The sequence below is a fragment of the Pelodiscus sinensis genome, chromosome 9 (genome assembly GCF_052426305.1).
Source record: "Pelodiscus sinensis isolate ZL-2025 chromosome 9, ASM5242630v1, whole genome shotgun sequence".
Lineage (NCBI taxonomy): Eukaryota > Metazoa > Chordata > Testudines > Trionychidae > Pelodiscus > Pelodiscus sinensis.
Genome location: NC_143060.1, coordinates 38,096,298 through 38,123,356, shown reverse-complemented (window position 1 = coordinate 38,123,356; position 27,059 = coordinate 38,096,298). Strand labels below are relative to the sequence as shown.

The 27,059-nt window shown below is 41.9% G+C and overlaps 1 protein-coding gene across 1 annotated transcript; it reads left to right on the top strand.

Moving 5' to 3' along the window:
* Window positions 1-341: 341 nt before the first annotated feature.
* Window positions 342-27,059, top strand: ALG14 (ALG14 UDP-N-acetylglucosaminyltransferase subunit). Its single transcript, XM_006114135.5, has 4 exons — window positions 342-530; window positions 4,829-4,980; window positions 13,338-13,460; window positions 26,487-27,059. The coding sequence occupies exons 1-4, from the start codon at window positions 401-403 to the stop codon at window positions 26,715-26,717; spliced, it is 636 nt and encodes a 211-aa protein (XP_006114197.3). The 5' UTR covers window positions 342-400; the 3' UTR covers window positions 26,718-27,059.

Here is a 27,059-nt window from a genome sequence, read left to right as displayed (position 1 = left end):
GTACATCTCAAAGGAGGAATGCAGAAGTGCCTGTCGAGTAGGCGCTGGAAATAGCCGATTAACCGATATTTAACATCCTTATTCTACACACCACCTGCCTACATCGGCCATCGTCAGCCAGGAGCAGGTTCACAGAGCCTCCCACCCAGCCCCGCTTCCCGCCCGCAGGCTCGCTGGAGTCGAAGGAAGGGCGACCATGGGCCCCGAGTGAAGGGGGGAGGTGCGAAAAGCGCGCGCAAGGACCTGTGTTCCACTGTCGGCGGGGGGGAGACTCCTGCCGATCGCCGCGTTACGAAACGCGTATACAGAATCGAGTAAGTTTGAACTGCTACGGCCCCCGTAGTTTCCGCACCGTGCGTTCCTGGGTTCTGCGGAGTTCCGACTGTTCCCGCGCCTCGTTATGGGCGTCCTGCAGGCCATGTTGGGTGCCGCTGTGCTGCTGGTGCTGATTACTGCGCTGCTTCTCTTAGTCAGGCGGAACAGCATCCCGCGGACAGGTCCCCTCAGTCTCCTGGTGGTGGCCGGCTCCGGTGAGTAGAGCGGGCCCGCTCCCTGTCGGCCGGCAGAGGGCAGCACAGCGCGCCGGCAAACTCCCGCGGGCGGTCCCCGCCGTGAACGACAGCGTCCAGCGCCGCCCCGGAAGCGGTGCATGCTGGGAAGTGTAGTCCGGCAGCCGGTGGTCTGGTGCTGGCTGGGGAAGGCTGCTGGAGCCCCCAGGCAACAGCCCAGAGCTCTACGGAAATGCAGAGCGGAGGGGGTGGCAGGGACAGTTAGGGCGCTGCTGACCGGTCCTGGTTAACCGTTAACCAGCGGGGGGCGGGAGCAGCAACCCCTGTCCACGAGGAGCCTGGTTGCCCCGCAGGCCGGGGCTGCTCCAGCAGGGAGCCCCAACAGAGGGTGAGGGGCGAGAGCCCTGCAGGTTGGGAGGGCTGCAGTGGTCTCCAGCCTGGATGCGGCTCGGTTAACCAGCTAACCATGAAGGGAGACCAATGCTTAACCAGTTAGCTGATTAGCCTGGATTTCACATCCCTCGTGGATAGTGAAGATTGGAGAGGGACAGCCAACGAACAGGAGGACGAAACCCATGGGGGGCATTGAACAGAGAACCCAGGGTGATGGTCACTGTTCAAACACATTTGGGGAGTCAAGTGGGTCACACTTCAGCAACCAGGTAGGCCAAAGGGCAAAACACACCTACGTGGTGAGGAGGCTGTAATTACCCACGACCACCATCACTGACAATAATGCTATTGTCTTATATTTCTTCTTTAATATGTAAGACTGCTTCATCCATTACTGGGTTACAGAGTGGTATTTTATTATATTAAAAGTGTAACCTTTCCACTGCAAGGATTGTAAAATTAACCTCCACTATTCATGGGGCCCTCTGTATGCTATGGATATATTTATTTATTAATAACATTGATATGTATCCTCTGCTGGAACAGAGTGCTGTAGCTATTGAACAGAGCTTGTCAAAACCACACACCCTTAAGGGCAGCAATTGATGTATAGGATGTAGAGTGAAATTTCATTTAAATATGTATTTTGAGACCTAGCTGTGCTTTCAAGGAAACAAGCACTAGTTCTATCACTTTTTTTTTTTAAGACACAGAAAACAAAGAGTGAAAGACACCCCTCTACAAGGACATGTGGGGTTAAGAATGGGGGGAATGAGAGTCTTCTGGAATGACACTGAAAGGGTACATGAAACAATACACACACATCTAAAGAAAATTAAATATGTCTTAGCATCTTTTGCACCATTTTTAGCTTGTTTTATGAGTCACCTGCTGTACATACAATGTTTTTTCTTCAAGTAAGTGAAAAACCCATTTTTGTATGCTTTAACAAAAAAACATTATACTTGCTAAGTGAAAAGCACTCTCACATCATACCCATGTAAGGATTAAGGTAATGGTTTTTAAAACACACACACACATGACTGAGTTTGAATCTGAGAGCTTCCTGCTATAATGCCACTATGGTAGATTTAAATATAAAGACTTTAAATTTGCAAGCCCACTACTGAACTAAGGAGATGTCCTTTAGAACAATGGTTCTCATTCTTTTTCGTACCACAGACCAGCAAACTCATTCACAAACTTTTGGTGGACCAGTAACTTTGTATTTGTATATTTGCATTTTCATTATGCAAACATGTTAATAAAAAATGTTACTGGCCAGCCAAAAGTTTGTGAATGTGCTTGTTGGTCCACGGTATTAAAAGCCCCAGCCCTTAGTGCCAGCCCTCATTCCCTAGAACCCCCCAGCACCAGGCACTGACCCCAGAGTCCCAGCCTCCTACTCTGAGTCCCCAAGTGCCAGCCCCCCCATTCCAAATGCCTCAATACCAGCCCCTCACCCCTGAGAGTCCTCCACCACCACATCGCCCCCCCTCACTGCCAGCCTCCTGTTTCCAGAGCCCCACTGCACCCAGTCCTCCCAGGAGCCCACCCCAGTGCCAGCTCTACCCCTATAGCCCCCTCACTATTAGCCCTGCCTCCAGAGCCAGCTCCCTATTGTGGATGCCACAGTGTCAGCCCCTCGCCTTTTAGAGCCCTCCCATCCCTTAGAGCTCCCCAGTAGTAGCCCTGTCCCCAGAGCCCCCCAGCATTAGCTTTGCCTCCAGAGCTCCCAGTGCCAGCCCCCTGCCTCTTAGAGCCCTCCATCCCCAGAGTTCTCCAGCACTAGCCTTGCCCCCAGAGCTCCCAGTGCCTCCCCCCTAGCCCTGTGCTGCCTCCCAGCCATCAGCTTAGTATTGCTTCCTGGGTTGTGGATGTTCTAAGGCTGTCATGCCAGGCTTTGCATGGCCCTTCCACTGTACAGTGAACTGCTCTTCTGCAGCAGGGAGGAGACCCTACCCCAGCACAGTGCTGAGAGGTATTGCAAGACATGCCTCTCCCAACAGCCGCGGCAGGAAGGGAGACACTGGGCAGTATATCCCAACACTGGCCCTCAGAGCAGCTGTGGCTCAGCAGCCAGTGGTTGAAAGCCGCACATGGGCAGTCAGTGCAGCTGGGGCAGAGGGAGGCAGGCCATGCTATCCTCGGGAGCAGCGGGATGTCCTGAGCTGGCCCAAACCTCCCTGGCCTCGGTAGCAGTGGGAGGAGGAAACCACATTGCTCCAGCCTCTCTGGAGCACCAGGGAGGCAGGTGGCAGCATGGCCGGAGCATGAAGAGGGCGGGCACTGGGGACAGCATCACTCCACCCCCAGTACACCTACAGCAAGCGTTCTGGGAGTGGAGTGTGAGCAGGGCCAGGCTGGCGGTTTGGGGGAGGCAGAGCCTTCCCCTGACTAAGCCACTGGATGCCCATGGAACTGCTGCTTTAGAACACTTTCAAAAAATATTGTGCAAAAATGTTTGTAAAATTGACAACTATGTGTTTCTGCCTTAAGTGCTGAACTATGGCAGTTTAGATACCATGGTTTTCTTCTGTCAGTCTCCTGCCATGTACAAGTGTCTAGCCATGCATCCTAATTGCTATTAGTCTTCCAGACAATATTTGCCACCACTAAAAGTGTGCCACAGCTGATAGAGTACAACTGAGCTGCTTTATTTCAGTTTGATTTACTGCTGTAACTGATGGCGGAGTGAAAATAACTAGGGTCCCAATTCTGCAAACAGATGCACATGCTTAATTTAAGTACATGAGTAAAACTGTTTGCAAGATCAGGGCATAAAATAGTCCCAACCTACAGCTTGATCCTGCATGCCCTAAGGACAGAGAATTCCGATAAGCTTTAATGAAAGTGTTGCATTTGTGGCTTACAGGAATGGGGTCATATTCAGTTTCACTCTTCAGCATGCTATCTGGGGTTGTGTCTTGGCACATGAGCATAATGTAACTGTGTGCCTGCTCCTTTAAAAAAACATGTCGGTGGAAGAAAGGAGTAAAAATGAGACATTTAAATTTTGGTGACTATAATTTTTTCACTGAATGGCCCACCAAAATTTTGGTACATAATGTTGCCATTGTTGCTAATTTATTAATGAGCTTAAGTATATAAAGAGTAGCATGAGATTCTATTAACAGGCAAATTGACCATTTCAGGGATGATATGATGGTCCTCCAACTGATATAGCTGTTTTACACGATAGGACCAAACTCTGTTTTAACCATATTCAAATCACTTTACACTCCAGTGAAGATCAGGTACTAGATTAATTACAATGGAAGAATTACAGTGGATGGGTAATGATGGGAGGTATGAGTGATGGGATCTCCTTCCCCCCCTCCCACACCACAACCGAACTTGGGCAGGGAGAAATAGATGCTCTGGCCCTAAAAATAAGGGCTCCCGTAAAAATGTGTATTCTACACACCACCTACTCGCTTCCGCCCCCCTCCCATCCCCCTGCTCCAACCACAGCACAGTGTTGGGGGTGTGACCTGCTCTGCCTACTTAGTGCTCACACTGGGGTACAGGGGCTGGCTCCACTCTGCCTGCTCAGCACTCCACGTGGGGCACAGGAACTTGCCCTGCTCCATGTGTTGGGGAATGGGGTCAGAGCATGGGGGCTCCAGCCAGAGAGGAGGGTGTGGGGAGCTGGTCTCTACAGTATGTTTTCTGTATGGGCCTGGTCCAACTCCCATTTTAAATGAGTGAATCTTTCAGTTAATTTCAGTGAGAGTTGAACTGTTTCCGTATTACCTTAGCCATCATAAACAGCCCCTAATTAAATTCCCAGCTCCCAGAGGGGGGTGAGTAATGATGCTAGTAGTAGCAGTGTTTCTCAAAGGAAGAAGTGACCCCCAGCAACAAGTTTTCAGATGGAAGTAGCTAAGTATTTCATATACTAACTAGCTTTGATTTTTTTTCAGGAGGACACACAACAGAAATGCTGAGATTACTCGGCAGTTTGTCCCTGTCATACTCTCCTAGACATTATATTTTTGCAGATTCAGATAAGATGAGTGAAGATAAAATACGTTCTTTTGAACAAAACAGAGCTGAAACTTTCTCCAATTTCCAGGTAAGTCATATACTCATAAGACAGCTTAATCATAACTCTGAAGTTGCACTGTAGTATATTATGTTCAAATGAACACCAGAGTTACCAACTGCACAAACCATGTCTCATTTGGAATCAGCAGAACACAATCAGGTAGCAGCAGAGACCAAAACGAAAAGCAAATGCTGTTAGGGATGTAAAATCCCTTTCAGTTAGTTAACTGGTTAAACACTGTTTAACCAATTAAACAGGGAGGAGCGGGGAAGCCACTCCAGCCTGGTTGGGCTGAACTCCCCTCTCCACCCACTGCAGATGGGCTGGAGCAGTCCTCCCACTGCAGATGGGGGCTGCTCTGGCCAGGCTGGAGCGGTTCTGCCTGCAGCACACTGGGTTAGGCCTATGGTGGGCCCTGCAGAGCTGGAGCTGCTCCCTGCTTGTGCGGGGCTGCTTTAGCCCACTGCTAGTTAACCATAACCAGTAAGCATTACCAAATAAGAGTGATGCTCTCTGGTTAATCATTTATATCCCTAAATGCAGTACAATATTGTGTTAAATGAAAACTTCAAAAAATAAAAGGAAAACAGCAATTTTCTTCTGCACAGTAAAGTTTTGAAGCTATAGTAAGTGAATGTTTAGTTGTAAAACTCTGATCAAAATGTTAGGATTTGTTCTTTTTAGAGTTACAGACATTTCAAAGTTACAAAGCACTACCATTCCCTAGATGTTTGTAACTATGAGGATCTACTGTCGTTTAAATCACCTTTAAAAGGATTACTAAAATCATTAATTTTACTTGCTTGATATTGGATCAATTTGAAATAAAACATTCAGCTAAAATGTTTGTGTGTTAATTTGTTACATTTGTACTCTCTGTATATTTCAGAAATGACAAGTTATGTCAAATATCAAATGAACAGAATTGATTACATGTATATTACAGAGATACTGCAAACTTAATAAAGTAGATCATGAAAAATTAAAAGTAGTTTCAGATGTTAGTCCCTTAGTCTCCCTGCCAGTTTTGGTGGCTCCCATACATCTCTCTGTCTGTCTGTCTTTCTTTCTCATTACCTTGTGTAACACCCACCCAATAACAATAAGGAAAATAACTGTATCTGGGGTATAGTGACCATACATAACCTGCTATCTATTCAATGCATAAGCAACCACGCTTATTTTTTTTTCATAGTTTCTTAGGGAATGTCTACACAGCAGTGTTATTTTGGAGTAACTGATGTTATTCCAAAATAACATAGTCCACGTCTATGCTACAAGCAGCTATTTTGACATAATGTTGAAATTATGTTGAGCTGGAGGACTTCTTACTCCAACTCCTGTAACACTCATTGTATGAAGAGTAAGGGAAATTGGAGGAAGAGTGCTCTTCCTCGGACTTCCTGCTATGTAGACACCGCCAAAAGCTTAAATAAGCTATTTTGACTTCAGCTACGCAGTTAACCTAGCTGAGGTTTTGTTGCTTATTTCAGCTTTAGTCCTGCTGTGTAAGACGTGCCTTAAATGTTGTTGTAATCAGTGTTTCTTCTAACAGTAAATGTAATATATTTGGGGAAAAGTATGGTTTAAATTGATGGTGTCCTCTAAGTTAATATATAGGACTTGACAAATAATATAATCTATTCGCCCGTGGCGAGTAGATTGTAAGCCGGAAGAGCCGGGTTCGGGCGATCTGTGCAAGCGCAGAACGATCTGCTCATGTGCAGATCGCTGGACAGCGCAGCTGGCGAGCAGGGCTCGCCACGGTTCGGCAAGACCTGTTAATATACATTACTTTTTCTCAAATATCTGAAGTGTTTTATACAGGTTGTATCTCCCTTAACCCGGATTCTCTGGTCGGGCAACAGCCATGGTCTGGCAGGTGGCACAGCAGGGAGCTCCGGCCCCTGCAGTCAGGTTGCAGTGGGAGCCCAGCAATGGCAGCCATGGAACTCTGGTCCCAGTGGTGGAGCTTGGGGAGGCAGACACAGAGCTCTGGCAGCGGTGGCCAGAGAGCTCCAACCCCAGCTGTGAAGCTCCAGCCCCAGCAGCGGAGCTCTGTCGCCGACTGCGGAACTCTGACCCCAGTGGCAGCCATGGCCAGGCAGGCAGCAGTGGGGCTAGGCTAGAGTCCTAGCTGGGAGCAGCAGGACAGCATGGGCCATGTTGGGAGGGACTTCCCCTGGTCCAGCAAATCCCCTCATTCGGGACCGTTTGAGTCCTGAGGGTGCCGGATGTGGGAGGTTCAACCGGTATTACAAAAAGTATACCAAGGACAATTAAATTTGACTTAAATATACCTTTTGAGTTTTGATTTTTGTTCTTGTTGCTGCATGTTTTTATACTTTGGGCTTTCAGTTCTGTGGTTTTTGTAGAATTTATTAGTATTGGGTTGCATTCTAACGTGTAGCCCAATCCATCTGAAGGAATTCTAATGAGAGTTTCTATTGACTACAGATTAAGTCATAACTCTCTCATACTCCATATCACATTTGTCTACTTAGATTCAGAGGTGTGGTACTGGTTAAAAATAACATGAGTCAGTGCCAATGTTTCCTGTAAGCTGAGCACTTGGATGTCCACACAGGAGAGATTCTGGTGCTACCCAACTAATTAGCAGAATTCCCACAGTCAGCAGCATGTGTTTCTAGTGGTGATGCATATCTACACATGCCTTCATACACATAACAAAATTTATTCTGCACATGGATGAACAACATTCGCGGGTGACATAAGGCCTGATCCGACTCCTGGAGTACATCTAAACTATATCCCTTTTACGATAAAGGGATGTAAATTAGACGTATCGAAATTGTAAATGAAGGATTTGAATTTCCTGCACTTCATTTACATGATGGCGGCCACGGCTTTATTTCGAAAAGCCACTTTTCGAAAAAAAAGTCAAGATGGGGATCGTTCGACAGAAATGCCCCGTTTCGAAAGAGCCTATAACATTTCTGTCAAACGATCCCCGTCTTAACTGCGGGGGGGGGGGGGGTTGTTTTTTCGAAAAGTGGCTTTTCGAAAAAAGCTGCAGCCATCATTATGTAGATGAAGCATGGGAAATTCAAATCCCAGATTAATTTACAATTTCAATATGTCTAATTTACATCTCTTTATCGAAAAAGAGTTGTAATTTAGATGTAGCCCTGATAGTCAGTAGTAAGATCTTTATTGACCTCACTTGAAATTGGATTGGGTCCATAAAGTACAAAGCAATAAAATAAAGCTACATGTTTGTTTAGTCTGAAGCACTTCAGTGGTACCTAAAAATGATATTATGCACTGTGTTTATTATTAATAATTTGCAGAATTTGCCTCTTAATATTCAAAGCAAGAGTAACCAAAATGTAGCCCACAGGTAGTGTGTGGCATGCAGAATTATGAAGTGCTGCTTATAGCACAGGACAGTCTTGGTCCATACGGGGACTACTCAGTTTTAAGATGGAGCCTGGAATAATAGGACCTGTAACCTCTTCAACCACACTGTTGTACTAAAGATAAAAGCAGCTGCAGTCTATTTAAAGAAAGCTAGGTGCAACCACAAGGTTCCTGGCCAGCTGCCAACACATTTTGTATTTAAGTGAAAAATATTTTTCATAAGTCTGTGGTGAGCCTAGCTGAGAATAATTCAGTATCTTGTTTCATAGACCTATTTTGATGGGAATTTCTATTAAAGATTAAGGGGAGAGTTATTCCACCTAAGAAATTACATTCTTCTTTCTGCTTATTTAATGCAGAAGTGAGGTAGAAAGATTTTCCTTCTTGAGAACAAAATACAGTGTCTAAATGTATGGTGGAATGAAGAGAAGGATTTTGGAGTAAAGTTGTTTGAAATCCCTCTGTCTTTCACCTGATGATAGTTAGATAATTAGCAGTATTCATAACAAAAAATAGTTTTGGAATCTTCATATTATGTATCATTTTGCTAGGGTCTTTTTAGGGTCATTTAAGAGTTTCTTGATTTTTTTCCACCCACTGCAAATGGGCTAACTCCATTATTTTCTTTTCCTTATAGACAGAAAGTAGGAGGAACTCATTTGTGAGAGTCTGAGATGGACTTTTTGGGAACAGATTTTTTTTCCTTTGGAAAAAGAGTCTCAACTTTTTTGAGAAATACAGGCTGCCCACTCTATAAGCATATTCAACATGGGGAGATGGTGGAAAGATCAATTTACCTGCAGCATAGATAGCTTATTTTCAGCCAGCTGAGGAGCATACACTATAGAGTATGCTTTCAGCCTGTTGTTTGTTCCAGCATGGTGAGAGCTTGAGGATTTAATATGTTTTGTTTTGAGTGTACATGTATTAAAGCTCTCCTGTTCCTTTGCAGAAGACTGGAAACACAGTGAATGGTAACTTGCAGAGTTTCCCCCTCATTTATCTTCATAGAGGTGATTTTTCCTCTTCCTAAGGAAGGCTAGGAATTGAATCACTGTCACAGGATGTATCTGCCCTATAGCACAGTGTTTCTCAACCAGTGGTACAAGTACCCTTAGGGGTACTCGAGAAGTCTGGGGGGTACATCAATACAACTGAAATTTGGAGAAAACTGAATTTTTGTTTTATGTTTTACAGCACTTTGTTATTTTTGTATTTTTACACCCAAAAATTTCATCGCACGCCTAGCTACGATTAAGTTGCTTAAACAAATGTGTTGCAACAGTAGAAAAAATTCTGTGTCTGAAAACTGTAGGACTGGGGATACTTATAATTTTTTTAAAGGGGTACTTTATAAAAAAAAAAAAAGGTTGAGAAACACTGCTATAGCAGTCTTCCAATTGTGTGGTACTGTAGATGTTTCCTGCCTCACTTTCCTCACATCATCAATAAGTTCACAAAGGCTTTATATAGGGAACAAAGATCAAATAAAGATATAAGCAAGCTTTCACCCCTGGGTCTTAGCTGGAAGACTGAGTCAATCTTAATTTGTGTTCCCACCTAGATCTACCATTCCTTTCCAGCAGGGTTCTTTTAGCACAAGTCCCTTCCTTGGGGTCAGGCATCTTGCCACTACTTAGCAAGAGTCCTTCTAAAGAGATCTGTCAATTATGGTTTCTGAAAGACTTGACTTCCTTCCATCATTTAGAAATTCCCTGTTCCTCAGAGCATACTTTCCAGCATCTCTCATTTAGGGAGCTTTGCTAGATACTTCTCTCATCAGGAACTTCCTGTGTGTAGAATTCTTCGCAACTGAGTCCTGGTAAACCTTTACCGAGTTCACTAGCTAATTAGCTAACCACCATCTCGCCTCATGCTTCCCACACACTTTGCTTTTGAAATACAGGGAGCACGGTGCCAGCGGGGGACTACCTGAATTCCCCCACTCGCCCCATACTCCCTGCAGCGCTTCTGCTTTTGAAATGTAGCAAGAGCCAGCACAGCTCTTGCTACATTTCAGAGGCGGAGGCGCCCATATCAGTTAATCAAATAGTCAGTGTAAATTCCATTAACTGTTCAATTAGTTGTTTAAATTTAACATCCCTAGTTTCTAATCCCATGAATCTTGAGTAATCCACCAATAGAAAGGGCCTTCAATGCAGAGACTCTTGGCCTCTGCACTGCCCCTTGCCTCTGAGCTCCCCACTTCCCCCTTGACTGCACTTTTTCTGCAAGATTCATGCTGCCAGTGCTCTCCTGAGAGCTGCTGCCCATAGAACCTGGTTCTGGAAAGGTTCTGCAGCATTGAACCTCACAAGTTACTGGTTCACCAATAGAATGAGCAGTTTATATTAGAACAGGTGACCTTAATGTTGATGCTTGATTTTATAGCTTCCATTCATTTTATTAAATATTCATATCTGAAGAGGGTTAGTGCAGCAAGGTTAATTAACTCCTATATAGACATATGTCTAACTGCATGTTGGAAATAAGTTTACCCTACACTGCATATTCTCTTCTATATCTTACCTTATAAAATAGATCACATTAGGAAATCCTAATTCTTCAGCATGAAAGGAGGTTAAATATATCTAATTCCTTTGGGATCATGTTCAGTTGAACACACTGTTATGGGCCATGGCAATGGCATGATTCTGCAAGGTAGTAAAAAAAGTCACTAGATAATAAAGAACTACAACAGTAATGTTTAAGTTTACCGTTCTCCAGTTATCTGTTGTTTGACTGCCAACTGTTTGACTGTTGGACAATTTGATGGCTGACTAACAATGTAAAGGTCTCTAGTTGCAGAAAAAGCAATTATAAATAAACACAAACTTATGATATCAGATCTGAGGTGAAAAAAGACTAATTGGTCCATCTCTGGTGTATATGAATACGATACGCGGACTTCCATTAAAAGATGCATCAGTTTTAAGTGCTTACTGTTAGCCTTTGGATTATAGTACAGATGGAAAATGTTATTGCAAGCTTTCAGTTTCTAAAACAAAATATAGATCGGGGGTGTTGGAAATCATAAGTTTAAAACATACTCTCACATTGTGGTAACTTCTATGTATTGATACGACACACTGCAATTCAGTACTTTCAAAACAAGCTTCCCTTCTATACAATTCCATGTTAAGATTTAATACATTCTGTAGTTGTTAAATAGAATGTTTTCACAATGTCATAAGACGGATGACTCAAAATTACAATATTTAAAGAAAAAAGTTTATGACAATGAGTGTGTATTTCAAATGTATAACTACTTTAGAAAGACTGTTGGAATAATGTTCTGTTCTGTAACTTCTTCTGCTTTTTAACCATTTTTTCCAATCCTCTTTACAGAAAGATTGTCTGTCCAACTTTTATAATGTTAAGAATTTCTCTCTTAGTTTACTTTTTTTAACAAAGTTTTTTTAAAACTTAGTTTCTCCTGATTTTAGCACACCACTCATCAGGGAAACATGATGTTAGCTAAGATTGGTATTTTTAGAATTACAGAAGACTTTATGGTTTTGGTGAAGAGATTAGGAGCATTTCACTTCCAGGTTATCAAGTTGATGATTACTGAAACTTGTTACAAATTGGTGACTGTTGGTGGCCTTCGTGAAATGAGTTAACAGCTTTTGGCCAATTCTTATCAAATAGTTGGCCATCTCTCTAAAACAGCTATCACACATGGTATGTTTGTTTGGAGTTTCACTGTGACTAGAGAGTAACTTTTGACCCATCTGTGTATTCTAGAATTGTTACAATCAAGTCCAAAAGCCTGCTAACAAGGATGTGTGGATTCTAAGTACTATTATCCATGTGCTACCTTTTTGGGGGGGAAGAGGAAGGGATGAATTTATGCAATTTTGTGTAGCTCCTGATTATTGAATATTCTCTCTCCTCCTCCCTTTAATTTACTAGTTTCTAAAGAAATTGACAATACTACTTTTCTCAATTATTAATTTCTTCAAATACTTTTTCTATGTATATTTGTCAGTTTTGTGGCTGATGCATTCATTTGTAGCCGAGGTGGTAATCTTTTTTTCTGTCATGTGCCATTAACCCACAGAAAAAGTAAATTCGGAGTTACTCACCTGCCCAGCAGGACGCAGAGGCTCAAGGCTTCTCCACACAGCGGGGCAAGCTGGTGCTTATAGCTCTATCTTACCTGCCTGGGATAGGGTGCAGAGGCAGTGGTGCTGAAAGCCAGTGATCCTCAGAACTGGGTCCAAAACTGGGCTGTGGCTCTGGAAGGGAGGGGAGAGACTTGGACAGGGAGTTGAGGCTGGAGCCACAGCTGAGGATGAAAGCAGAGCTCTGTTTGAGGGACTGGTGGCGGTGACCCCACAGAAAATCAGGGGGTACTGCATCACTCACACATGTGCATTGAGGTTCAGGGTATTAGGGAGGGCCAAATGAAATTAACCAATGGGCTGGATCCAGCCTGCCAGCCATTGGTTCCCCAACCTTAATTTAAAGGATAAGAATATCATTTATTTTAATTTTTTTTAATCTGGATTAAAATAAGAGTATGCTAGCCACTGCCTCATTAGATTCTCTTCTTGCTTATCTCAGTTTTTATACTGCAATAACTCCTTTTCCAGTTTACACTTGGAAAAGTCAGAAAATTTTGTCCAGTGATGAGTACAAACATAAAATTGTTTTAATGCTTAGTGGTGTCCACTAGGTGGGGCACTAAGTTAACAAACTGCAGATGAAGTTGATTCTCGTGTCTATTTTTAATGAGCTAAAAATATTTTAAAGTAATGTGGGATGGAGCGGAAGAGTAGAATTCTGATGTTTAGCAGAGGTATTGTTTTTATGTGTTCTTCTATTTTACACAACAAAGTTCTTGACCAAAGTGTTTACATTCCAGATTTAGACATAACAAGTGTATGTAAAAAGGAGACAGTGAGCAACAAACAAATGTTTTTATAATAATGTTGATATATATGCTGTCACATATTCCTTGGAAAGAAAGTAATTTAATTTATCCTGTTCTCTTCTAGTTTACCCTTAATCGCATTCCCAGATGTCGGGAGGTGCAGCAATCTTGGAGCTCTTCAATACTTACAACACTGTACTCTGTACTTTACTCCTTTCCTTTGACTTTCAGACTAAAGCCAGATTTGGTATGTAAAACAAAGCTTGTTAATCGTGAAATGCTTATCTGTTCTAAGAGGGAGTAGCTGTTTGGCATATCAGGCCGTTAATGAATATACAATATGTGTATACTTATGCTTATGGTCTTTACTCAGGTAAAACTCCCATTAAGAAAAGATGATAAGATCAGACTATAATCAATCTACATACTTTAGAAATGTCTGTTCATCCATCTGTCGCTGAGCCAATTTGTCCAAGAATTCCTCCTAAATGGTAGGAGATAGGACCACCAAATTTCATATGCAGCTTCCTCTTACTCTAACTTAAAGCAAGGCCAAGGTTTGGTTGTGCCAAGAAAATGGGAAGTGCCGGGAATGGGACTGTTTTCCCATGGAAAAGGAGGTGCACAGAGAGGAGGGATATGATATTGACAGTGGCCACTGGGGGAGCAGCAAGCCTGCAGGGGAGAGCTATAGTGCCGAGAGACCACTTGGGGCAGCTGCACCACCAAGAGAATGGCCAGAAGGGCTGGGGTTCCTCCATCTTGTTTATCACAAGACTGAGTAGGTAGCTCCCCGGCCTAACCCTTCCCCCTGTTCCTGGCCATTGGCTGCAGCGCTGGTGGTAGGTTAGGCAAAAGGCTCCTGACAGCTGGGTGGGGAGAGAAAGCCTGGCTGGATGGGACCCCCTGCCCTGAGCCCCTCCTCAGCCCCCAACTTTCATCCTTGCACCCCACATTCTTCCAGACTCCTGCCCCTCTTCCTCCATCTCCAAGGCCCCGCCCTGACTCCTGTATCCCTCCCACTGCCAGCCCCCTGTCCTGAATGACCCAGATGCAACAATGGGTAAGTTTTCTAGTAGTATATTAGAACAAAATTCATGGTCCTTTTTACCAATGCAAAATTGTGTTTCTACTTAGGGTATGTCTACACTACAGTGTTTTGTCGGAAAAATGGCTGTTTTTCTGACAAAACCTGAGTTATGTCCACACTGCAATCGCATTCTTCCAAAAGTAAATCGAAAGAACAGAGGGGTTTTTCCAGCGATGGTAATCCTCTTTCTACAAGGAAGAAGCCTTTTTCTGAAAGAGCTTTCGGAAAAAGGCGTGTGTGGACAGGGAAGAGGAAAGAGGAAAAAGAAGAGGAAAGAGGAAAAAGCACGGGTGCCCTGGTCCATAGTAATCACATCTTAAATGCGAGATAGCGTCTACACTGAATGGACGCTATATTTCGAAAAAGCAGATCGCTTTTTCGACGCGCTTTTGTGAGTGGACGCTCTCTTTTGGAAGAAGTTTTTTTCAGAAAATATCTTCTGAAAAAAGGGTTCTTCCGAAAGAAGCCTGCAGACTAGACATAGCAATTTAGCCTTAGCAATAGACTAAATTTTGAAACAGGCAAAGCTGTGCACTGCTTTCACCCTCTGGTATTTAAGATGTTTATGATATCGTCAACAGAAGAAACAGAATCCTGAACTTAATGTTAGGGGAGTTATTTCTCTGTAGTAGAGTATCTGAATAATACCCTGACCGTGCTTACTAGAGACATTTTGGTGTTGTAGTAAATAGTGCAATAGACAAATAAGGCATCATGGCCTCACAATCAGTAACTGCATGTTGGTGAGGACACCGTGCAATATTTCTTAATAGCTACTAAAAAGAAGGGAAGTGTTAAATTTCATCCCAAAAAATTTAGTTGAGTTCTATAGCTGGAGACCTGTAAAATATCTGTAGTCCTGTGATTGTGGAGGATAATAATTATTGACTTAAATACGACCTAATTTACTTGGGCAGTACATGTAGAAAGGTTCTGATTAAATTTTAAACCTGTCCTCCTGTTTCTGTATTTGTTTCTCTGGCATAGTGTCTCAGGGACTTTTAAACTATGTGTGAATGTGTTCAATTTTGGAGTCAAGTATCAGAGGGGTAGCCGTGTTAGTCTGAATCTGCAAAAGCGACGAGGAGTCCTGTGGCACCTTATAGACTAACTGAAGTGTAGGAGCATAAGCTTTCGTGGGCAAAGACCCACTTCGTCAGATGCATGCATCTGACGAAGTGGGTCTTTGCCCACGAAAGCTTATGCTCCTACACTTCAGTTAGTCTATAAGGTGCCACAGGACTCCTCGTCGCTTCAATTTTGGAGTCATTGAAATTACGTACTTAGCCTGTTCGCTGGCAATGATCTCATTTAAGGAGATATGCCACTTACCAAAATGTAGATTAGATGCCATCTTTCTAGTAATTTTTTCATTTGTCTTCAAATATGTAAATTCATGCTGTTAGGCCAATACGACAGGTTTCAGAGAGGTTAGTCTGTGTCAGCAAAAAAGGATACAGAGATGGGACTGTGACAGCAGTGCTAATTCAATCAGAATTGATGTGGCTCATCTCCAACATTGGTGAGAAGATGAGAATACCTGAATGAGAAATTGACTACTGTAATAGGAGAACCACTTCATGTTTTTATTTAGAGTTTTAGACTTTGGTTTAGATGTCAAATTTGCATATGAATTCAACTCAGCAATTTCTATCTATAGTCAGTTTTGAAGTTTTTCTGTCTGAGAATGGCAACTACAGATGTGAAAGGCAACCAGTAAGCATCATCCACAATGGGTGATGCTTACCAGTTTTAGATAATTGGTGAAGGCTGGAGCAGCTCCTTTCCCATGCTGGGCAGAGGGCTGCTCAAGCCATACGGGAACTGCTTCAGCCCAGCTGGAGCAGCCCATGTGCACCTGTGGCAGGGGGCTATTCCAGTCTGGCCGTTGGGGAGGGGCACGCTATTCCAGCCAGGTTGGAGCGCCTCCCTACTAGCTTCCCCTTTAATTGGTTAATCTGTGAAACATAATGGCTGTGTCTACATTGGCACCCTTTTCTGGAAAAGGGATGCTAATGAGACACTTCGGAATTGCAAATGCCGCGGGGGATTTAAATATGTCCCGCGGCATTTGCATGAACAGGGCTGCCACTTTTTTCCGGCTCGGGGTTTTGCCGGAGAAAAGCGCCAGTCTAGACGGGATCTTGTGGAAAATAAACCCTTTTCCGGAAGATCCCTTATTCCTACTTGAAAGGAATTCTTTCGCATGGAGACAGTCTGGTTTATCTTATGTACATGGCAGAGGGGCATTGTTGGCACATGTTCGCATATATTAAATTAGTTGATGTGCACGTGATTGAACCTTTGATGGTATAGCTGATGTTGCTAGGTCCTGTGATGGTGTCATTAAGATAGATATGTGGACAGAGCTGGCAACAAGGTTTGCTGCAGGAATAGGTTCCTGCATTAGTATTTCTATTGTGGAATGTGAGATTATTGGTGATTATTTGTCTCAGGTTGTGGGGCTGTCTGTAAGTGAGGGTTGGCCTGTCTCCTAAGGTCTGTGAGAGCGAAGGATCATCTGATAGGTTGTAGAGCCTTGATGATGTGTAGGAGAGGTTTTAGGTGAGGGTTGTAGTGTGCTTTGAATGAAAGCTGGAGGTGCATAAGTATGTATAGGGGTCAGTAGGTTTCTAGTATATAGTGGTATTTATGTGATCATTAGTTATTTGTACTAGTGTCCAGGAAGTAGATCTCCTGTGTGGACTGGTCCAGGATGAGATTGATGGTGGAGTGGAAATAATTGAAATCCCAGTGGACTTCTTCAAGGGTCCAGATGACAAAGATGTTGTCAATGTAGTGTAAGTAGAGGAGGAGCACTTGGGAATAGGAGCTGAGGAATCATTGTTCTAAGTCAGCCATAAATATGTTGGTGTACTGATGAAGTAGGTTTTACCCATGAAAGCTCATGACCTAATAAATTTGTTAGACTCTAAGGTGCCTCAGGACTGCTCATTTTCTTCTCAACACTGTTGGAGACAAGCCACATCCTCTCTCATTTAATTAGCACTGATGTCACAGTCCCATCTCTGTATCCTTTCCTTTTCTTTATTTTTGTCTTTTTCTCTTCAGCATCTGAGAAAGTGAATTGTAGCCAGTGTTCTCTGTAAGCTGAGTGCTTGGGCAGTTGCCCAGGAGAGATTAAAATGCCATCCAGCTGATTAGCAAAGTGCCCATAGCCTTGCACAGCTGGCAGCATGTGTTTCTATTGGTGCTGTATATCCGTGCATGCCTGGCCAGAAAAAAATAGAGGGAACATTGGTTGTAGCTCACAAAAGCTTATTCTCTAAGGGTATGTCTACACTAGCCCCCTAGTTGGATCTAGGGAGGCTAATGAGGGCGACCGAAATTGCAAATGAAGCATTAAATTAGCATGTTCCTGGTTGCTATTAAAGCTCTAACTCGAATTAGCTGGTATTCTTCCTGGAATGAGGGTTACCAGCTAATTCGAGTTAGGGCTTTAATTTGGAATCCCGTTTCTCTGCCGCGTGTAGACGCGGGCAGTTACTTCAGGCTAGTCAATTTCTAAAATGGCGACCGGCGGGGATCATGCTAATGAAGTGCGGGATATTTAAATCCCCGCTTCATTTGCAATTTCGGTCTCCCTCATTAGCCTCCCTAGATCGAAGTAGGGGGCTAGTGTAGACATACCCTAATACCGTAATAGATTTGTTCATCTTTAAAGTGCCACTGGATTCCTTGTTGTTAAAGCCAATATGTTTCTGTTACTATCACGTAGTGCATTTGAATAAATCCTAAGCATTCAAAATTGTTACTTTTGCATTTGACTATATTTATTAAAGATTGGTCCAGCATCACACACAAAAAAAAAAAAAACCACCTGAATTTGAGCCAAACTTCCTCAACGTTAATGTGCTTAAATTCAGGGTTTTGGTTCTGATCTATCTCTAATATTTAGCTACATTTTAGTGAAATCTTGTCCCCCCTTTTTTTCTGATATTCACATTTTTAATTTTAACATTTCATAAAGTTCCCAAAATAACAACATTATTTAAATACATACAACTTCATCCGCCCTTCACTCCTATTCATCTGTATGTGTCCTTAAAGATTGCAACAAGACTTGTTTGGGATGCCTATTGATAACATATAATTACAGAATCCTCAGTAGTGATGGTATAAACAAGACAAGCAATTGTAACAAAGCTTTTTAAAAACTTCAGTTACCTACTATAGTAATTCTAAATAACATCAAGGTTAACTACATATGCAGTATGCTGCACCATGATAGCTTCTGTAAATCACTGATCCTCAACCACTCCAGACTACTGTACCCCTTTCAAAAATTTGATTTATTTTGAATACCCTCAAGTTTCACTTAAAATTACTTGCTTCCAAAAATCAGACATAAAAACAAGTGTCACTGCATTCTATTACTGAGAAATTGCTTACTTTTTCATGTTTAGCATAGAAAGTAAATCAACTGAAATATAAATATTGTAATTACATTTCAGTGCATAGTATATAGAGCAATATAAACAAAATATTGCATGAACTTTTACCTTGAACTGACTTCACTAGTGTTTTTTATGTAGCCTGTTGTAAAATTGGGCACACATCTAGATGAGATGATGTATTCCGTGGAAGACCTTTGTATACTCCCAGGTTACATGTACCCCCGGTAGAGAATCACTGCTGTACACAATCTGTTTATGGGCCTGATCCTAGTCTTTTTGGCTTAATTGGTGGAGTTAGGTTTGTGTCACAGCAAGCCTCATATGTAGTTTAAATAAAACAGAAGATCAAGGAAAAGTCATTGTGGAGTCCCCTGCCCTTCTTTCCACACAGTAATTAAAAAAGAAAAGCAAAGAAAAGGTAAAGTGCCTTTTATCCAATTAAATGGACAGCTTATATGAAACCAGAGTAATGAGTGCATGAGGAAATTGCCTTGCTACAGCAATGGTTTCATTTAATGGTATCTATTTTATCAAGTTATCATTATGAGTGAAATTGACTGGAAAATCTGAGTAGTTTAATATGCTACCAAAGCAGCCGACGTGGAAAATCATATGAGAAGAACACTGAAGTAACTGTTGCATAATTCAATCGATCCTTTGTTTGTAAAAGAACCTTAAAATGGCTGAGACATTTGCTGGTAAAATTGTCAAGTTGTGTCAAAATTGCTAGTCTATTGGTAGTTTAGTATGCACATAATGCTTTTGACATTATAAAAAAGAAATCCATCTTGATAAAATGAATAATAGTTTAAAGAAACAGTACATCTTTGCCAATTACCTAAGCCCTTTGCATTAAAATACCACACACGTATTGAGAAAATTTAAGAACAATTGTATAATGGTCATACTTGGGGCCAAAAATCTATATACGGGAAGCAGCAGACTCTGCTGCAGTGGTCTTATATGCCTTTTCTCTTAGTTGTGAGGAGAATAATATCTGCTTCCGTACCTTGCGTTGGGCTTGTGGTGACTGCTCATGCTTTGTGTTAGGGAGCAGAATTCAGTATCCTACCCTGAAGTCATTTGGAGTTGAGGATGCTGAACAACTCTCAGGAGGTGCTCAGTATATTTCTAGCTCAGACACTTGGTTAAACAAAAAAAAACATTCTTCATAATCCTTTTCAGACAGATTCTGGAGCTAAGATTTTCAAAAATGGAAAAAAAAATTGGTTGTCAAACTTGAGACATCTTAGAGGGGCCTAATTTTTAGAGTACAAGTGCTCAAAAGGGGCTTGTGATTTTGGTAGATAACACTTTAAAGTGTTATCTACCAAAATCACAAGCCTCTTTTCAAAATCGTATTTCTATTTTTGTCAAAGAGCAATGCCTTAGAAATAATTAAGCATTGTAAAATGCCCAGATTTTAAGCTATAGGTTGGACCTCGCTGGTCCAGCAAGGTCACGACAGAATTTGCCAGTCCAGGGGAGGTGATCCCTGCCATGGACTGAAAGCCAGCCGGCCCCCTGCCTCTGGCCCCCTCTTTCCTTTCACCCACTCTGCTGCCACCAACCCCAACCCTGGGCTGCCTTTGGCAGCTGAGGCTCTCTGGTCCTAGCATGCGCTGCCGTGTGCAGCCAGATTTCCCCAGCCCGCCGCTGCCTTTGGCAGCCAGGCTTCTCCAGCCCCCAACCCCGCCCTGCCACTGGCTGTCGGGGTTCTCCAGTTCTGCGCTGCCATGGGCTGCCACAGTGGCCAGGCTTCTCTGATCTATGACCCCATGCTGCCATGGGCATCCAGGCTTCTACAGTCGCCGGCCCCATGCTACTGCAGGTGCCTGGGGTTCCCCAGCCCTTGGCTCCATGCTACCAGGCAACACAGCTGCCTTGGCCCCACTGCTGGCACGGCAGAATGCAGCTCTGGCCCCGCTGCTGCGGCTCTGCTGGCAGCCAGCACGTGGCCCTGATCGACTGCCAACCTGCCATGGCCCCAGATGAGCTTCCCCTGCCAGCGAGGCTGCTGCGGCTCTGTCCCCACTGCCGACCGCAGCACAACAGCACTGCCAGGCTGGCACGCATGGGCTGCCTCTACCCTGCTACTATGGTCTTGCTGCCGCCACGCGTGTGCTGGTGCCCTGACCCCGCTACCATCAGCCTCACCTTTCATGGGGCTCTCAGCTGCTGGCCTTCCTGCCCTGGGACTCTCTTGTCTGACAACATCCGTGGTCCAGTTGCTGAACAAGAGAGTCCCAGTTTAGGGAGGTGCACCCTGTAATTAAATTGACCATAACAAAGTAGGGATGTAAAAAGTCATATAAAAATATAATTGTAACCGCTAAAAATCCTAGTGGTTACATGCCACTGCATGCTCTGCAGTATATCTTCTAAAAGTTATACTGTGGAGCCCGCAGCAAAGCCTCCCTGGGAGCAAGACTGGCAGGGCCCCCAGGCCCGCTCCTAGAGAGGCTTCGCTGCTTCTCTGCAGTATAAGGGTATAATCATAACAGAAATAGATAAACTGATGCTTATCTGTTAACTGTTTAAATGGTTATACTTTTATATTCCTATAACAAACTTAGATATTTGTTATAGAAATGCTCACACAATGAAAGCATATGAAAGGAGACCTTTATTTCTCTTAGCTAAGATTTTCCATTCTCTGTTCCATGTTTAAAATGTCTTAAGTTCACAGCACTTGAGCAAGTTGCTAAAATGGATAATAAGTTATTGTTCCTTTATATCATGACTCTCATTAGATCTTTGTTGTAAGCCTTTCCTATTTTTTACATTTTAAACAAGTGCACTGTGTGTGATGCTACTAATAAGGGGAATCTGGTAGCTTGTTTTGTGTGCCAATGTATTTTTTCCCCATGGTTGTCTTGTACCATACTGTTTTTATATTATGTCTTGTCTACTAGTATCCTTTTTAGATTAAAAAAACTCAGTGTACAAGAGAAACCATAGTAGGACAAGGAAAAAGGTCAGCTCTGTAACTTGCACAGTATAAAAAAAGGAAAGTTTAACCTCACAAAATTAAGACTGCGTTCTCTTCCAGGATTTGTTAAAGCACAATAGTCTCTTCTGTTCTTTGCTTAATACTTTACACATCTATAGAACTTTTCATCTTCAAAGCACTGGGGGCAGGAGAGAACAAACCTAACTGACTTCAAGACTGATCTTGATAAATTTATGAAAAGGGATGATAATTGGGGATTTCCTACAATGGCATGTGGCCTATTGGCAGCTGCCAGTAGCAAAAATCTCCAGTGCCCAGAGATAAGACACTATATGGGAAGGGCTCAAGTCACCTGGGAAAGAATTCTCTGTAGTCTTTGCACACTGGCCATTGCCCACATGCTCAGGGTCTAAGACTTCATGGAGTTTCTTCTTTCTTTCTGAGTAATAGAATAGAGTGATGAATGTGGGTTTTGTTTTGTTTTGTTTTTGTTTGTTCGTTTTGTTTTTAGAGACAAGAATATGGGAAAAGAATTTGGGGTTGGCTCTGTAAAAATCATATTCTGGTTATGGTGGAAAAGTTTCCATCACAAGCAGAAACAAAAGAACTGTGTACATAAAACTTAAGTAATTGCACTGTCTTTGTTCTCCCATTTCCTCCTTCATTCCCAGGATTCATTACTCTAATTTGTCATGTCTGCCCTGGCGAGCGAATGTGTCTCTTCTAGGGTAGTCAGTTAATCACAGTTAACTCATATGATTAACTCAAAATTAAATGCAATTAAAAGATAAATTTCAGTTAATTGTGGTTTTAATTGCACTTGAACAATAGAAAGTCTATTATAATTCATTAAATATTTTGAGGCTTTTCTACATTTTCAAATATATTAATTTCAATTACAACACAATACAAAGTATACAGTGTTCAATTTATATTTTTATTACTAATGTGCACTGGAAAAATAGCATTTTTCAATTCACTTCACACAAGTACTGTAGTGCAATCTCTCTATTGTGAAAGTGCAGTTTACACATGTAGATTTTTGTTACAGGACTGCAGTCAAAACAAAATAGTGTAAAACCTTGGAGCCTACAAGTCCACTCAGTTCAACTACTTCAATCAATCAGTAAGACAGATTTGTTTACATTTGCAGGAAATAATGGTTCCTGCTTCTTATTTATAATGTAACCTGAAAGTGAGAACAGGCATTTGCATGGTACTGTTGCAGGCAGCAATAATATAAATGTTTATAACCAAGTCTTCAGGTCTCCTGTATTAATTATAATGAAGCAAAAGTCCGTGATTTTGTCTTTAATTTTTATTTTCCAGGAATGCGGTTTCACTGCAGATGAGTGTAATGGCTGTAATGTCAAAATTAGAGGCAACAGGGCCGGGGGAGGCAGGCAGAAGCGATTATTCATTTTTGTGTGTGCTGACTTCTGCAGAGCCGCCTCCCCGCTTTTTGCTGGTCCTCTCCCCCCACACTCTGTGGGAGGCAGCAAGAGGGGGCAGGCAGCTCCACAGAAGCCAGTATGCACAGAGAGACAGCTTAAAAGCAGTCTCTCCATGAGTGATAGCTTCTGCAGGAGCCAGCATGTGCAGGGAGCCAGCTTAAAAGCTGTCTCTCTCCACAGGTATTGGCTGCCACCTTCCCTGCCCCTCTTGCTACCTCTGATAGAGGGGCAGCAAGGTGGGGGGAGGGGTATTGTGTGTAGTTATGATTAACCAGTAAGCCCAGGCTTATCAGTTAATTGCATAACCGACTACCCGCTAACATCCCTAGTTGCTATAACATCACTTGTGGCTCCATTATCAGTCAGCATAAATGGGAAAAGTCTGAAGGCTGCTCTACATCATAAGCCATTGTAGAGAAGCTAACTGATTTCTTTTCATCAGTCTCCACTTTAGAAGATATGAGGGAATACCCACATCGGAGTTATTATTTTTGCAAACAAGTCTGAAGTACTGTCACAGACTACTATGTCAATAGAAGAGATTTTGGAACAAACTGATAAACTCAACAGTAATAAGTTACCAGGACCACATGGTATTTACCCAAGAGTTCTGAAGGAACTCAAAATATGAAATTCCAGAACTACTAATTGTAGTTTGTAACCAAGCTCTGAAATTAGTCTTTATATCAGATGACTGAAAGGTAGCTAATATGGTATCAATTTTTAAAAAAAGGCTCTAGAGGAGATCCTGGCATTTATAGTCCAGTGAGCTTAACCTCAGTATTGAGCATTTGGTAGAAACAATAGTAAAGAACAGAATTATTAGACACTGAGGTTATGTCATAGAAAATTCCACAAATCAGGTAAAGTGGTATTAAGCCGAAGTGATCTCTGTTTCACTGCTGCTCTTAGGATTCTGAATAGCAGAGATGAAACTGACCGGATTATGCTTTGCTGCAATGATGTGTCTGTGTGTAGACTTGACTCTGGATGACAACATCAAGTTACTTAATTCACATTTGGAATATTATCTTTGGGCACGTCTATACTAAACAGAAAGACTGGCTTAAAATATGCAACTCGAGATATGTAAATAACACAGCTGGAATCAACTTACCTTACGACAAATTTCTCCCATGTCCCCTCAGCAGGAGGGTGATGGGAGACACTCTCCTATCAACTTCCCTTACTTCTCCTGACTGTAAAGAATACCTGAGTTGACGGGGGTGCACTCAGTGTTAGATTTAGTGGGGCCTTACTAAACCTGCTAGATTGAATGCTGGAAGATGGACCTCCTCAGTGTCAAGCCTCAATTTAGTACTGACGTGGCCTAAGTAACTGTAAGGTGGTAGAATTATTATTTTAATTAGAGCTTAAATTATGCAGAAATTATATGTCAACTCTCATTCTCAACATTTTGGAAAGTGGACTTTCAAGCCTGATATAGGTACTCAATATCTAGCGCATCAACAGCTTTGAAAAAACAGCATATTATTTTGAAATTTAAAATCTGATGTGCAGTTGATGTTCTCAACTGAATTGCTTCATAATTAGAAAAAGGCTAGTATGAAAAGAATTACACTGTAATTTTATTATACAAATAATTTTTTTACTGTTGACATGTAGCAAACATTTCTTGGTTAACTGGGGCATTGCGTAATACTACTCCTGAATTTCAATGATTTAGAGAGTTTAAAAAGTGTTACCCATTAAGCTGTCTTTCCCCACTGTATATACAGTTTAATCAAAATCAAATGTGAATAATTTCTGTAAAAACCACACAAGAAATGAAATTTTATTTTGCATATAAACTTGGTGGCTGTTGATTAATATGAGAAAATAACCTAAGCTGTGTCATCCAAAGACTGCCAGATGTCTATCAAACTACTTGTAACTTTCTACACAAAAAGAAGTCTTTAGAGAACTGGAAATACAAAATGTAATAGCCTAAAATAAGTTTTTCACACACACTTTAATGGCCGGACCCTGGGAATGCTGAGGTAATGGGAGTTGTGTGTTTTTAATTAGTTCTGCTGACAAGAGCAGAGGATAGGGAACCAGGATCCCCAGATTCTGTGCTCTTGGCTATGGAACAACTGTTTGATCTTAGCCAAGTCACTTTTGGCCAAAATTTTCACATGTGGATGCCAAACTTTATGTAGTTAAGTAACAGTGGCCTGTTTTTTAGATGAAGTTAGTGCCCATAAGTGTGAGAAGTGCAGGACTGAATCGATAACACAAATTGTGTGTCCCTATTATCTAAAGTTATTCAAATTTTACATTGCATCCCAGGGAAGTAAAGCTGTTTTAGTCATAATAAAATACAATGTCTCCATTATTTACCAGACAATCTGCTACTGTTCCAAATGTGCCGATAAGTCTCTCTCAGTTTAGTAACCATGACCCCTATCCCTGAAATCAGGCTACTTTTACTTAGGGAGCTAAATGGGTTAGATGCCTGAAGATATCCTAGTTTGAAAATGTTGGCTATACCCTCTTTGTGCCTCCTCTTACTAATCAAACAGAAATATCCTTTATCTCGCTAGAGTAATTAATATTTGCCAGGCATGTACCTACAAAAGAGCACAATGGTAACAAGTTTTGGTAAAAACTCCCAAGTGCTTACTAGAAAATCCCCAATAATTCAGCAGATCAGCTAATAAGCCTTAATAAAAGCCCTAATTCAGCAAAGCTTTAAGCATGTACATGTGCTGCCTCTGGGCCAGAATTTAGGAGGTTTATAACTGTATTGTCCAGTTCAAAAATCTTAATTAAACTTTTCAGGCTTTATTGTGCTCCATTCATGGGTCTCCTGTTGTCATCAGTGAAAGCACTGCCTGAAGCCAGTATTTGACCATTTTCTTTGCTAGTTGTGTTCTTGAAAGTGGTTGAATTTTGATCCCTTCATAAAAAGTAACTTCTAGGAAAGATACTCCCACCTCACCCCAATATTTGATATTTAAAAGTGGTTCTCAATCTTTTTATTCTAGTGACCCTTTCACATAGCAAGCTTCTGAGTGCAACCCCTCTTATAAATTAAAAAAAAAAGTTTAAAAATATATTTAACACAATTATAAATGCTGGAGGCAAAGTGCGGTTTGGAGTGGAGGTTGTCACTTGCAACTCTCCCAACCCCCACCCCCCATGTAATAATCTCTCAACCTCCGGTTTGAGAACCTCTGGTTTAAAATATTTTTGGAAGCTAATTGCATTGTAACCCCTACTGTAAATTTGCCTTTGCTTTTTGTTTAGTATTAATAAAGGTCTAATTTTTGTGAATGTAATAGTCTATGGAAACATAAGGTTTTTATACATATGAAAAAAGTCTGATGTATGACTTTTGTTTTGTTTCTTTTAGATATTGTGCAACGGACCAGGAACATGTGTCCCTATTTGTATATCTGCCCTTCTCCTTGACATACTGGCACTAAGGAAAGTTATCATTGTGTATGTAGAGAGCATCTGCCGAGTGGAAACGTTATCCCTGGCTGGAAAAATTCTTTACTACTTTTCAGATTACTTCATAGTTCAGTGGCCTGCTCTGAAGGAAAAATATCCCAAGTCTGTATATCTTGGTCGAATAGTATGACAACAAAAAGCAAACTTCATTTATAACGAATTCACATTTTTGCAGGTAGCACCTCTTATTAGTTAAAGGGATATATTTATTTCCTCAGGGTTCTTGATTTGAGATTTACTCGTTGGTATAAGCCAAATGCAGATGTCAAACAGCCAAGACTTGAAAGCAGACTAATAAAAAGATACATTTTTTATAAAAAGTTATATAAAACTTATTTCTGCATATACACTTATAGTCATCATGTGACTATTCCAGCTTTCCTTCATACTTGCAAGGAAATAGCTTTGAATCTTCTTGGTCTAGGTTTTCAGCTAATTGTTTTGTAAATAAATAGAAAGATTTGTCTAAAAA

Coding starts and splice junctions, on each gene's coding strand:
- ALG14 (XM_006114135.5), top strand. CDS start 401: ATGGGCGTCCTGCAGGCCATGTTGGGTGCCGCTGTGCTGCTGGTGCTG. Junction 4,981..13,337: donor AAACTTTCTCCAATTTCCAG/GTAAGTCATATA, acceptor GTTCTCTTCTAG/TTTACCCTTAATCGCATTCC. Junction 13,461..26,486: donor TCAGACTAAAGCCAGATTTG/GTATGTAAAACA, acceptor TGTTTCTTTTAG/ATATTGTGCAACGGACCAGG.